Source organism: Pistacia vera, unplaced genomic scaffold, assembly GCF_008641045.1.
Source record: "Pistacia vera cultivar Batoury unplaced genomic scaffold, PisVer_v2 Contig259, whole genome shotgun sequence".
In the NCBI taxonomy this organism is placed as follows: domain Eukaryota; kingdom Viridiplantae; phylum Streptophyta; class Magnoliopsida; order Sapindales; family Anacardiaceae; genus Pistacia; species Pistacia vera.
This window is the reverse complement of record NW_022196067.1, coordinates 359,315-374,346: the sequence shown is the minus strand read 5'-3', so window position 1 is coordinate 374,346 and position 15,032 is coordinate 359,315. Positions and strand designations below refer to the sequence as shown.

Genomic DNA, 15,032 nt, shown 5'->3' with positions numbered 1-15,032 from the left:
AGGAGCAGATTGAATTGCATAAATGGATTCAAGCTTACCCTAGAGAGCAATCAGTGTCTCAACACCATCTACCTTTTGTAATACGTTGTCGGCAAGGTTCATTACGATGAGATTGTATGCTTCTTCATCAATTTTAGCTTTCCTTTTCAGCTTTTCCTCGGGCCATTTGATCTGATCCTTCTCCAATGCTATTGCCACTTTATTATGTGACAAGAGTGTCTTCATCTTCTTCTTTCAAGTGTTGAAATCGATTTTACCATCATACATTGCAATCTCAACTCGTGTGGTGCTCATTGTGTGAAGCAGGTAATATTGTTTGGTGAACTCCGAAAGAAAGAACCCAAGGATTACATTCGATTTTGAGTTTCTTCAAGAAATTTGAGACTCAATTTTGTAGATTTCCTAACTCTAGAGTGCTCTGAATCTTTAAATTAAGAAACCCACAAAATTTACCAAACCCTAATTTCAAACAGTAAACCTTAAAAAATTAACAAACCCTAATTAGCTAGCTTTGATACCACTGTTGTAATCCAACGCACCTGAAACTCCAAACACACAATCTCACCAATTGATCAAGAAAGCAAATACAAAAACAAACACAAAGACAAGGATTTTTACCGTGGTTCACTTACCTAAATTAGATAACCTACATCCACGTTGAGCTCTAGTAAACTTGGGGCTCATTGCACTAGAGATAAAGATTTGTTACAAATACAACCTGATTCAACAGAATCAAATCACTCACTCCCTGTAACTCTCTCNTTCATTAGAGAAGGAAAGAATATTATTTAATCCAAATTTGACAATAGAAGTATATTATTTTTTCCCTCAGTTGCCAAATATTTTTGTGTCTATAAGTACTGTAATTTTAAATATATTTTAGTTTTGCAGGGTTAGCATCATTTTGGAAATTCAACAGTTGGGCCTTTTGATCCTTATGCTCATGTGTAATGTGTGGCAGGGCACAAATGATGATAGTCTATTTTACCATAACCAATTCAGCGATACCATCCCAAATTGGATTGGCAAACTTTCTCAATTAAACTAATTGATCTTAACTAATAATAGTTTTGAAGGTGATGTGTCAGTTCAATTGTGTCGGCTACGCCAATTACGCTTGATTGATCTTTCTTATAATGGTCTTTACAATCAAATTCCTCGTGTTTTGATCTCACTGCACTCCATGAGAAAGATGAGGATGTTGTCATTGTTTTAAAAACCGGACTGTTCCTTAACCCGATCAAGGGGTCGGTTCCTGGGTTGATTGGTTCAACCAGTTGGACTGATCGGTCTGACTGGTATACAACAGACAAATCTCTGAATAATTTTTCAGTCCTTATAAGTTTAAAAACCCGTAAATACACTCCTAAAATTTACACATGAGTCCCTGTATATTTGAAATAACTCACAACTTTTGTTATTAATTATTTTTTTCTCTCTCCCGATCACTTTAATCTTTCTCATTTTTTCTCTTTCTCTGCCCTCACTTTCTTCTTTCTTCTATCCCTTTCCCTTTTTTCCAATAACTTTTTTCTCTTTTCTCTTTCTTCCTCCTTCGTCTTTCTCTTCGTCCCCTCATTTCTTTCTTCTAATCTTCGTGGCGTGCTATCGTAGGCACCCAGAATTAAAACCTAAAAATACACGTAGTAGTGTAAGCAAGGGTTGATCCCATGAAGAGTGTCTAGCCGAATTTTCGCTGATGTGAATAAGGCTGGGGGGTTTTGAGTAAAACAGAAAACAATCTTAGCAAAAACAAAAACAGAAAAAACAATTCAATTCGAAATCAATTAATATAACGAAACTTGGTCTCTGTCAACATCCACTATCGGAATCTTACAACTGATCATTGATGCAAAAATAATCAATTCATACATTGAATATTCACCATTGGAACTATTTTCCTATCTCTCCTTACTTGTAATTAATTAGGAAACAAGCGATCTTAATTAATCTTACCACTAAACAACCCTAGACAAGCGCTCAAGATTTAATCTAGTGGTAGCCTTAAGAATTAGAGAGATCGATGAAGCTAAACAACACAAACACAAGCGGTTGTATTTAATTTAGTTGAATGTTCTTCGTAAGGCTATTAACTCCTGACGCAGCAAATTACTAACCCTAATTGCTTCACAAGTTGGAGGGATCACACATGACGGATTTATATCAAACTAGCGGTAGATTTCAACAAATAATACACTATTAGGCCTCCTAGTAATTAAATGCATCAATATGAAAATATGCAAGAGTAACATTCATACTCAAACACAATTTAACACTAAAAAAAACAAAAGATCTCACATTTTATTAATTCCGAGGTTTCGTTTCCTTCGACCAAGTTACAAAATTAGCCTCTCATGGCCATCACCAAATTACAGAGAGAAGTTACAGAAGACAGAGAGAGGCGTGTTGGATCTCCCAAACCTAATCTGATCTCCCTCTTCAAAAATCCAGTTAAGTGTTTGAATTAAACTCAATCTCCTCAAATATTCATATCCTAAAACATTTATCCTAATCTGATTCTAATAATTGAAAATACAATAAAGTCCTAATAAAATAGGAAAGGTGTGATTCTGAGCTTAACTTGCTGCCACATTCTTCAAATCTTCCAATAATAAACGGCCCAATATTTGCATGACAAGGCAAAATGTTTCAGAACTCGCAGTGCAGATGCGTAACTTCAAGCCCATTACCACCTTGATACAACGAGTATCTCCCAAACTCAAACATGAACGTTGTATATCTCTTTCTTAGCTTCCACACATTTTGAATCATCTAATATGAGCTCGGATGAGAGAGTTATGCCCAATACGAAACAATGTCAAACTGCTGAATTCACTTAATTAGTTCCGTTTTGCAATTAACGCTCCTATTTGCTTCCTAAGTCAAAATAGAATAATAATCAGTACATTTTAGGCAGCAAATAGGTAAAAAAGACTAGACATTAGGGGGGTAAATATGAATTTTGCATTCCCATCCTTCGTCTTTCCTCTATTCTCTTCGTCTCCTCCTCTTTCTTCTAATCTTCTTCCTTCCTCTATTCTTCTTTGTCTCCTCTTCTCTTTCTTCTTCCTTCCTTCCCTTCCCCTTACTTCTTCTTCTTTACATGGTAATTTTAAAGTAAGTGAAGAGAATAGAAGATGAAAATGAAATGCAATTGGTATTTGGAGATGAAAATGTATTGAAATGAATAAAGATGTTGCTGGCTCAATGAAATAGAGATAAAGACGCTGCAAATCTGGTTTGTTAGGGATCGATTACCCCAAAAAATGAACCATTTTAAACTCCAACATGGTCGGACCGGTGATTTTACTGTTCCGGTCTATTACCGGTCCAAAGCGTTTTATGTTATTTCCAGTTTTTATGTTAACTCGAATCGAGTTAAGGCCGGGTCCCGGTCTAACCATTGGACCACCGGTCCGGTCGAGTTTTAAAACAAATAATGTTGTAGCTCAAGCTTTGATACTTTCCAGAATATACCTCCAATTTCTAATACTTTTCAAACTAGCTCCGTTTGATGGTCCTACCCCGGTTTGAAAAGGCCTTCTATGAAAAAGGAGGAAACAATAGATGTCTCATGAGAAGATAGTCTTACACTTACCAAGGTAACCCTCACATTGATATATGGAATTGATCTATCTTGCAACAATCTAACGGTAAAATTCATCAAATTGTGATCTTACCAGAATTGTTATATCTCACAACAAATTGACGGGTCCATCCCAAGGACATTTTAAACCTTAAGAAAATTCAAAGCTTGGATCTTTCTTATAACAACTTAATGGAACATCCCCCTACCTTCTTAGCTAAATTCTTTGTCTGCGTTCAACGTGGCCATTATCTACAAGACCCTTGGGCAAACTACACAATTATAACTTTTGGGAAAAGTAGTTATGAAGAAAATTATCTCTTTGTGATGGCCACTACACACACACACACACACACACACACAAAAGTGAGGAAGGAATCATTCAAACTGGCACACACATAACTTATCTAGCAAGACCCTGGCAAACTGCACAATTTATAACTTTTGGGAAAAGTAGTTTATGAAAAAAATTATCTTCTTTGTGGATCCCTGCAAACACACACACACACACACAAGTGAAGAAATGAATCACCATCATCGATGCCAAGTGATTCAACTAAGAATGGAGTAAATTATAGTTTCATTAACATGGGTATCTTCTATATCAGTTTTATTGTGTCCATATAATCATCACACTCTAAGAATTGCTCAGTTTTATATGTGAATCCGTACTGGCGAAGTGTGGTTTTACTAGTTTGAAGTGTTTAAATGTACCTAAAACAAGAGATCATAGACAGGGCTGAATCAGTAAATTTTAAATTTCAAAAACTTAATGACACTAGGCATGGTTTCAAATACATTCTTAAAGTTCCTTAACAATTTAATATTTTGTCGATTTCTATATTCCTCCTTAACATAAGAATTACTTACAACCACCTCGCTAGAAAATAGAATTACTATGTTAACTAACATCTAAATCCAGGGAAAGTGAAAGATCCAGACTATAGCTTCTTGGATTCAATTAATTAATCTCACACAGTAAATCCTTTTGATTCATATCCTGTGGATTCAACATGTTTCAAGTTGTGTGGCAGTCTACACCTATATGACAAGTCTTATTTTTTTCGACTCTAGAAATATACACACCCATTCATAGTTCATTTGATTAAATAATAATAATAATAAAATTAGTATCCTGCATTTATTATCATACATCTGGTCTTATTTTTTATCCAAACTTCATAATAATGCTTTCAAAAGCTTCAGCTAGAATCATGGTGAAATTCTTGCCAAATTTCCTGGACTTTGAAACTATCAAGATCACCGGGTTTGTTATTGCAAAAGCCTATAATAATACAGCCACTCTGAATTAGTTGCATCATTAATGTCGATCCACTTGTTCTCTCATCAGCTTGTTTTGAAAGCAGCTTCTGAAATAATTTTTGTGGAAATTAATTGATGAACAGAATAATACAGAACTACACCTAGAAAACCTGTCTACTTGCAAAATATATGTGGGATACACATTACATATCGAAAGCTACATTATCAATTCATCGTCATTTGTGGTGCACCACAGCATACTACATGCACATTAATTAACTGAACCCAATTACGAGGACAACAACATCAAGAACTTCAATAAAAATGGGGCACACAGCCAAAGAAAATACTAATAATAAACAATAGCATAAAATCTAGAAACATCTAAAAGAATCAATAATGCTAAATGTACAGAAAATCTTAAATAATAGATTTGTGTACAAACTGATGTGACAAAATGAATGGAAGAGTGAATATATGGTTTAACTTTATACCCACTCTTCCATTCATCTCTGCACATCAGTTTGTACATAAATCTTTTAAGAGTTGTTATACATGTAGCATTACTCTAAAAGAATAGATCCCGTTATGGTCATAAATGGAAACCCAAGAAATGGATATTTCATCTCTCTTTTCAAATACTCTTCTTGCGTGCTAGGAAGGAGAAAGACCTACTAAGTGTCATTTTAAGATCATATCATGCATGCTTACCGAAAATTCAAAAAGCAGGATAGAAAGTTATCATCACATCCTTGTATATTTTACACAAGAGCTCTATAAACCAAGCTTTTCTTCGGCTATTTACCTTATACCAATCAAATATACTAGCAAGGACATCCTATTAAAAACAACATTTAAACCTCCGCTGAAAGTGGCCACTTATTCAATGAGCTCATCTAACCAGCCATTATCCTAATTACTTGTATCTAAAATTAAATCCCACTCATAGTGACAGTACATAAGCCCAAACCTTCAGAAACAACTACAGAAGATTTTGAACTTATTTCAACATATCCATGAGAGATCGATATCAAATAAATATGCTTCTATACACCCTCATAAGAAATAAAAGTACAGCTAGCACATGAATTGATTCAGAAATCTGCATGCCTATTTATTATGTTCATGGAGGTAAAAAGCAAAAAAGAAAGGATTGAGCAGAAAGAGAAACCACTTACAAGAATTTCAATGCTTGTCACTCTGCGAGCTTAGTATGCCACTAAAGCTCTGTATGGTAAGTTTTGGTTGAACATAAAACCAATTTTATCACAACTATTACCTAAAAGAGTCATACATTTGCCATTGAAAAAATTTACACCAAATTCAACTAAATACCAAAGCTCCGTTTGGTTCACAATTTTGTGTTTTTGGGAAAAGTTTTTTGAAAAAAGTTAAAAACAAAAGTTGAATTGGGCGGTTTACGATGTAGGATTTACAAATTGATAAATACCCCTTATGTTTTGTTTTTCACAAAACACCCCTTATAATAAAACATTAAAAGTTAATAAAAACACTCCCAATCCACCCTACTACGGACAGCCGGCCACCACCGCCGGAGGATGGCCGGAGTCGCCGTAACAAAAACATTAAAATATTAAGGGTATTTAATTGAATTAACATTTAGGGGGTTTAAAAAATGTTGAATAAAGTTGAATAATATTATAGAGTTTTTGGGTATTTTACTGTTTAACTTTTTTGGGAATACTAAATAGTATTCCCAAAATCCAACCAAACGAAGCCCAAGTCTTTGGGATGAATCACCTACTTATACCACATTAAACATATATTAAACTATGGCAGCCCTACTGTAACCCAAATAATACAAATATCATGTATGATCGGTATCTCTTTATTAGTTTCATTGCACATTTGTAAAGACATATGACTACCAAAACCATTATTCCAGTAACTATGGCACAATTTTACTCCCGGAAACTAGCAATTACTCCTCAAACAAAACCAGGAAACAAACAAATACTCATAATAATTGTTACCATACTGGGATTTCACTCCCGTAACATACCAATTGCCCTTCAACAAACTAAATCAAACTACAATAAAACGATCCAATTTCAAACAAATTATCAACACAAAAAACTCATTCAAGCCATGAATTATTTAAAAAAAAAAAAGCAACCTTTACACAGTACACATTCACAATTCTCCGAAAAGTCATCCCAAAACTCGCCAGGAGCCACCCACAATCCCAAAACTCCGACCCATCAACATTCGTCCCCGGCTCAACACTCGAACCTTGGCCCTCAACTGTCCCAGGTTTCTTCTGCTCCGACCCACTAGGATTCAGGGTCTTTAATTTAAAATCCCCATTCTGACCACCATTACTAGGCCCACTAAAGGCTTTTCCGGGTGAAACTCGATCTTTCTTTGGAATCCAGAAAAGGATCCGGCTCAGGATCCGAAAACTAATTATTGCAATTGATATTCCAAAATCTAAATAAAGACATAAAGAATAAATTACATAGATGTCAGCATAGATATATTGGGCATCCTAAAGGCTTGGTATTAAAATAAGAGTAACATTACACGAACAACTCTTTCTTGTTTGAGTTTACGAAAATTAGCTTATAAAAGTATCAAGTCCTTATATAAGCATTTAAAATTTTAAATAATTACGTGTTTGGTTAAAATACTGATAAGTGACTGATAAGTAGTTGACGTGTTTGATAAAATATAGCTTATAAATACATTTTATTATAAAATGACTAAAAATGGTACTACATTAAACAAGCATATATTATGAAATTTTAAAATTAATCAAGAATAATGTGGTAATATATTTGGTCAAATTAACTTATAAGTAGAGTTCTTATAAGAAAAAAAAAGTATCTCTCCTAACTTATGTTTTTTTTTTTTTACTTATAAGGTTAACTTATAAACTCCAAAAAAAAAAAAAAATTATAAATAAACAAATAATTTTAGAGTTTATAAGACAAATACCCATATCCAAGTAAAGGTAATATTACGCCACCAACTATTTCTCGCAATTTTGACATAATAGCAAACAATTGGTCCAATTAATTATTTTTTCTCTCTTTCTTCGTTTTCTTCCTGCGTCTTTTACGACCTGGGTTAGTTTCTTCTAATCTGGGTTTCGTTTCATTGATCCATCACCGAGTGCCTTCATTCCTGTAAGTCTTCTCTTCAATTTGTTTCTGTTTATTAACTATTTCATTTCTATTATAATTTTCTGCTTTCAAATTCTCTAATTTGTTCTTATCTTTCTTCGTTTTCTTCCCGTTTGCACAGATTGATGCAGTTTATTCAGCACTTGGTTCTGTGGGTTACAAGAAACTTGTGGTTCGCATATCGGAAACTTGNTTTTTTTTTTTTTTTTGAGCTCTAAAATTGCTTTATTTTGGAGCTCTAGAATTGCTTCCTCTTGCCACATTGGATGTGTGGTTTAATAAAATATTAATGCATTGCATTGATATTCCAAATGTTTGTATCAACTCAAAACGTTTCTTGATTAAGTTTAATGAGATATTAATGCATTGCACTGATATTCCAAAGGTTCATATCATCTTGATTACATTACGTAGCACATTTTGAAACTCATTTTGGGGTTTTAGAGTTGTTCCATCTTGACCCATTGGATTGATAAATAGGATTTGTGGTTTAATGAGCCCAATCAAATTGCTCAATCTTGACATGTTGGGTTTGTATTTATTGTTCCATCTACAATTAATAATTAATAAAAAATATTAGATCTATAATAAAATAATAATAATAATAATAATAATGGTGCACTGTATTGGCATTCCAAAGTTGTAACTATTTTGACGTGTTGGATGTGCATTAATAACAAGTATACAGGTGCATTGGATTGCTATTAATAATTGTGGTTTAATGACATCTATCTAGGATTGCTATTAATAATTATATAGGTGCATTGTATTAACCTTGCAATCCTTTCTTAGTATTCAATTCGTATTTAATTGTGTTGGCGTTCGAAAGGTCTTAATAAGAGGTTATAAAAGAGGCGTATGTTCAGTTGTGTATTATTGCAATATGTTAGTTGATGTCAACAATACGTTTGGTCTTTTGTTAATTGTTTATAGGTCATGTTAGTTTGTGTCAATAATACGTCTATTCTTTATGATTTTGTTAATCAATGATTTTTTATTTATTTATGCTTTTGTTCTTATTTACAGGTCAAAGATTCATGAATTGACATGGAGTAAAGGCAGGATGTCTGATTGACATTGTCAAATGAGTTGTTATTTTGATTCATTCTTCTGAACTGTAAGTATATCTTCTAACTATTTTAATACGAAATTGTAAGTATATCTCCTAACTATTTTAATGGTTATTATTTGATCGTATGATTGTTTTTGTTTGGTCAATCTATTTGAATGATTAATTGTGTTAGTCATGCGGAATGGTAAGTGTATTCCTTTACAATTTTAATATGAAGATTAATTAACTTTTGTTGATTTTGTTTTCAGGTAACAATTTTATACAAATGAATAATTGTTCCTTAACAATCTTAACATGAAGATAGATTAAATTTTGTTATGTTTGTTTTCAAGGAAATGTTCATGTACTTTACTAAGATTAAATCGAGGATCATCCTATTGTCAATCGAACTGTGAGTATGTGTTATATCTATATTAGTAAAATCAGTTCATTTGTGTTGAATATGTTTTTTTTGTAAAAATATTCGTGTATGTTAATTTGTTATATGAATGATTAATTGTTTGTCCTGTTGATGTGGGAGTATATATGTTAAACGAATTAATTTTGGCTAATTACGTTTTCCAATTAATAGGTGTTATTTGAAATATTTCTTATCAATCCTAATATGATAATCCCTTAAATTTGGGTTAAGTAAACCATTCATTTTATCATTTCACACATTTCAATTTCCACTGAACAATTAGTAGTAAATTGATCATAACTTGCTCAATAAAAGTCCAATTAATGAGAGGATTGAATATTTAAAAACTAGATAGACATGGCCTTAATTTGATATATCATACGCTTAATTTGGATAACTGTAGCTCTGTTGCCGAACCATTCCTTTTATCATCACACACATTTGGTTTTCTCTATTTCTTGATTTCCACTTAACAGTCAGTAGTAAATTAGTCATAACTTGCTTAATAAAAGTCCAATTGATGAGCGATTTGAATCTTTAAAAACTAGATAGATAGAGCTTTAATTTGATATATTATACGCTTATTTTTCATAACTATAACCTCACTGCCAAACTATTAATTTTATCATTACACGTATTTTGGTTTCAACTAAACAGTCAGTAGTAAATTGACCATAACTTTCTTAATAAAACTCCAATTGATGATAAATTTGAATATTTAGAAACTACATAGAAAGGGCGTTAATTGGTATATTATACACTTAATTTGGATAACTGTAGCCATACTGTCGAATCATTCATTTTATCATCAAATATTTTGGTTTTCACTAAACAGTCAGTAGTAAATTGACCATAACTTGCTCAATAAAACTCCAATTGATAAGAGGTTTGAATATCTAGAAACTAGATAGATAGGGATTTAATTTGATATTGGATAAATATAGCCTCGCTTTTGAACAATTTATTTTATCATCACACACATTTTAGTTTTTCCTATTTCTCAATTTCCACTGAACAATCAGTAGTAAATTGATCATACTCAATAAAAATCCAATTGATGAGCGGTTTGAATCTTTGGAAATTAGAAAGATAGAGCTTTAATTTGATATATTATAAGATGAATTTGGATAATTATGAACCTACAGCCGAACCATTCACTTTATCATCACACACATAAAACCAATTCAATTTTAGTGATGACAAAGGAAAACAAATATTGATATGCAATTTTAATTGTATTTGTTCTATCTCTTTTTGTTGATATTTTTTATGTTACATACATATATCGAAAATAGGTTGTTGTTGAATACAACAAATTTTATTTGTATTACAAATGTCATATGAAGTTTGTTGCCAAGCCATGTAGTTTTAGTAAACCATTTGTAATATGCCGAACCATTATTATTATCCTTAAAGGAAAACAAATATTGATATATAGTTTTAATTGTAATTGTTCTATCACTTTTTGTTCATATCTTTTTATGTTATATACATTTATCATGAAAAGAGGTTGTTGCTGAATATTACTATCAATTGATATTTGATGTTGAACGATATAACTTTAGTAAATCATTCATTTTATCATCATACACATTTAGGTTTCCACTAAATAATCAGTAGTAAATTGACCATAACTTGCTCAATAAAACTTCAATTGATGAGAGGTTTGAATCTTTGGAAACTAGACAGATAGGGCTTTAATTTGATATATTATATGCTTAATTTAGATAACTGTAGCCCTCCTGTCGAACCACTTCTTTTATTATCACACATATTTTGATTTCCACTGAGCAGTCAGTAGTAAATTGACCATAACTTTCTTAATAAAAATCCAATTAATGAGAACCTTGAATATTTAGAAACTAAAAAGATAAGGCTTTAATTTGATATATCATAATCTTAGTATATGTATTCCACGAAGGATACTATGGTCCATTTATATCTAAAATTGGATCAAAGTGTTAATATAACGGTCTAACTTAGCCTTCATACCTTCAATATCTTGCCAATGGAGGCATCCAAGAAGTCTGGCAAAGACAGAAGTCGCAAAGTATGGCCCCGCAAAGAACAACAGTCTAGCTCAGTAGCATATTTTGCTCAACTGAATGATATAAAGGTAAAAAATTAAATGAGCAAAAGAAATATGGAATGGAAGTAAATGTGATAATGGAGACTTACCACTTGGAAGTAAATGTGGCGGTTGAATCGGCTATACTCTTCACCAGGAACTCAACCGCGTCAACCGCGGACACAAATGATGGTAGAGAGGCGACAACGAGAAAGGTTGGCTTGGTTATGTCGGCAAAATTGGAGTGCGGTGGTGCTGCGTGCGTGGAGTGTGACTGAAATCGCAAATTTGGGGAAAATGAATTTTGGGAGGCAGATTTGAATTTGTGAATTGAAATGCTTTCAATTTTGCTAACCACGGTTATTGAAGGGAATTTTTTTATTTTTTTATTTTTTTTTTGGTTGTGGGTGGACTGATGTGGCAAATGTCTGATGTGGTAGAGGAGGTCACACTTGCCATATTAGCAGTATGTTAAAGTGGGTAGTTGGATCGGTAAATCTAGCATTACTGTAGAGCTAATGGCAACTCAACCTCTTACAATCACACCTCTGTCGCTTCACTCGCTCTTCATCTCACACGCCGCCGCTCTATCACCTCCTCCATGCGACACCACAATCATCTCCAGATCCGTCACCGTTGTCCTACTTCCGGCACTGGCGGGTGACGTCTCGATTCTTCCACTCCGGTCTCGCGATTCGGCGTATTGGTGGCGCAGGAGTCTATAGTCGCGTCGGCATCGCAACAATCGCCTGACCCTCTCCTCTGCGTCGATCTCCTCGCCGATCTCATCGCCGCCATCGATGAAGAGCCCAAGGTCGGTCGATCTAAACGGTACGTTTTCTTGCTGTACTCATTTTTACTCCAAATGTGATTTTAACTGTGTGATTGAATTTAGTTTTTGTTGGTTACTAAGAGAGACTTTGCAGAGAACATTTGCTGAACTCTATTTACAAAACATTTTCCTTTTATTCATTTGCTTCTACGGTTATTTTTACCAAGAAATTAGGGTTATTGTTTTTAGTATTTGTGTTTGTCTTGTGGTGAAAAGCAGGGTTTATGAGAATGGGTGTAGTGGTTTTGAGCGGTGAAGAAGCAATGGAAATGGAGTTGGAGACAGAGAAGAACAAGACTAAGAAGGATGGCTCGTCTGAGGTGGTTAGGTGGGAAAGATTTCTGCCGAGGATGGTTCTTAGAGTTCTATTGGTAGAAGCAGATGATTCTACATGTCATATTATCTGTGCTCTTCTTAGAAAATGCAGTTACAGAGGTATTACTTTAGTGCTTCTCTTCTTCTTCTTTATTCATTTTCATTTTACTTTTAGTTCTTCTTTTACTTTTTTTTAAAATTTTATTTATAATGGTAGGAGGTACTAGAAAAAGGAAATGAACTTCAATGGGGTTTCTTTTAACGAACCAGTAGTTTTTAATTTGATAATTTAGATGTGAACATTGGTTTGAGATGCTTATTTTTATCATCAGATCTCACAAACTTCATATGATGTTAATGGTGGTTGAATTTATGTTTGCCGTAATTTGGGTGTGGGAGTTTACATAAACCTGCTTGCAGTGTATAGATCTATCTTTGACAGTCAATCTCACAATCACAACGCTTGATACAAATGCAGAAGACGGCACAAGCATGGTTCATCAGAGGTCCAAGCACTGCCAACTCAAACGACCACCGACAAAAGCCTTTGTCTCTGCTGGCTGATTGGAACTCTTACACCTTTTCTCAAGAATCCGATTCCTCTGCATTCGATCTCGAAGCTGCTGTCCGCACCACCACCGACAAAGTCAGCGGCACTTTTAGCATTTGTGCTGAGTTTGAGAGGTTAGAGTGGATTTTGCTCTTTGGTTGCCCTGCTGTTGCTAACTTGGTCAATGCTCTTCCTAAAAGTATCTTCATATTTATTCTATTTTTTAATGTTTAATCGTGGCAAGTTCAGATTTATTTCTCTTTTCTTTATTTTTTTTTTTTTTTTGGGTGATATTTCTTTTTTCTAATTTCTATTTTGGGTTTTGAATTAGAATGGTGGTGGGGCTGATGAAAAGCTTGAGGACTCCGGGAAATCCACTTCTGAGGTGCATGATGAGGCTGAGCAGGAATCCAGATCTTAGGTATTCTCTCACTCTATGCATTTTGTTTATTGGGTTATTGTGTATGTTTAATTGCTGTGACTGGTGATTAATGGATCTCATTTGATGTCAATTTTTCCAGATAGATCTTAGAGTTGCTTTGGGATCAGGGTGTGTACAGTGGCGAAGGAATCATCAGCTGAATAGTTGTTTAGAAGGTTTTATGCTTCTTTTTCGTATGTTAGTTTCCCTACTTTGTCTCAATCATGGCTTATTATGGTAGTTTATAATGATAAAAATGTATATTTTATTACTAAATGTTGATGAAAAAAAATTACAATAAAGCCTTCCTGATACAACTATACTGCATGTTAAACTGTGTTTATAGTCTGAATCCGGATATTCTTGAAACTGTCATTAATTAACCAGATTAAACATCAACATCTTCACCTACTTTACACATTTCAGATGTACATTGCTTCTTAATTGAGGACATTAATATATACTAACAAATTTATTTTTTTTTTTTTATAATAAAAAACTGTATGAGATTGACATAATGTTTGATACAGATAAAGTTTATGTTGCATTTCATGATGAATCCTGGGGAGTTCCAGTTTATGATGACAAGTAAGTCAGTTGTAATATTTAATCCAGTGAATATATAAATTATGAAAAATCAGTGCCAACTTTTAAATGGTAAATTATCATCAAACAGTCCACTGTTCGAGCTACTTGCATTGTGTGGTATGTTGATGGATTACAACTGGATTGAAATCTTGAAAAGAAAAGAATTATTCAGGTACTACTTCTTTTGAACTACTCAAATGTAACTAAAATTTACGTATTTCAAGGTACCTTCATCATAAATCTAAACATTTGGTCGATAACATAGAGAAGCTTTCGCGGGATTCGATCCTGTGGTTGTTGCCAAAATGGGGGAGAAAGAGATCTTAGAGATATTATCAGACAAAGCAATAATGTTGGCAGAGAGCAGAGTGAGGTGCATACTAGACAATGCCAACTGTATAATGAAAGTAAGTTTGAATATTCAATTCCTCAGTATATATTTACTTTTTCTGCAATCTCTTTGAATTGCATTGCTCATTAGTTGCTCACTTAACCTCATTGTCCAAATGCAGATTGTGAACGAATTCCAGTCCTTCAGTAGCTTTATGTGGGGTTATGTAAATTACAAACCAGTGATTAACAAATACAGATATCCAAGAAATGTTCCCTTAAGGACTCCAAAAGCTGAAGCCATCAGCAAGGATTTACTGAAGGAGGGGTTCCAATTTGTTGGACCGGTGATAGTTTACTCATTCATGCAGGCGGCAAAGCTGACAATTAATTGGTATTCTCTCACTCTATTCAATTTGTTTATTGGGTTATTGTATATGGCTAATTGCTGTGACTGGTGA

At 33.6% G+C, this 15,032-nt stretch overlaps 1 protein-coding gene across 1 annotated transcript; it reads left to right on the top strand.

Annotated features, from left to right (window-relative positions):
- Positions 1-13,154: 13,154 nt before the first annotated feature.
- LOC116132713 (DNA-3-methyladenine glycosylase 1-like) lies at positions 13,155-15,032 on the top strand. The gene is made up of 7 exons (XM_031418381.1): positions 13,155-13,412; positions 13,564-13,617; positions 13,754-13,829; positions 14,184-14,241; positions 14,330-14,413; positions 14,507-14,648; positions 14,754-15,032. Exons 1-7 carry the CDS (start codon positions 13,155-13,157, stop codon positions 15,030-15,032), a joined length of 951 nt encoding a protein of 316 aa, XP_031274241.1.

Coding starts and splice junctions, on each gene's coding strand:
- LOC116132713 (XM_031418381.1), top strand. CDS start 13,155: ATGCAGAAGACGGCACAAGCATGGTTCATCAGAGGTCCAAGCACTGCC. Junction 13,830..14,183: donor GCTGAATAGTTGTTTAGAAG/GTTTTATGCTTC, acceptor TGTTTGATACAG/ATAAAGTTTATGTTGCATTT. Junction 14,242..14,329: donor GTTCCAGTTTATGATGACAA/GTAAGTCAGTTG, acceptor ATCATCAAACAG/TCCACTGTTCGAGCTACTTG.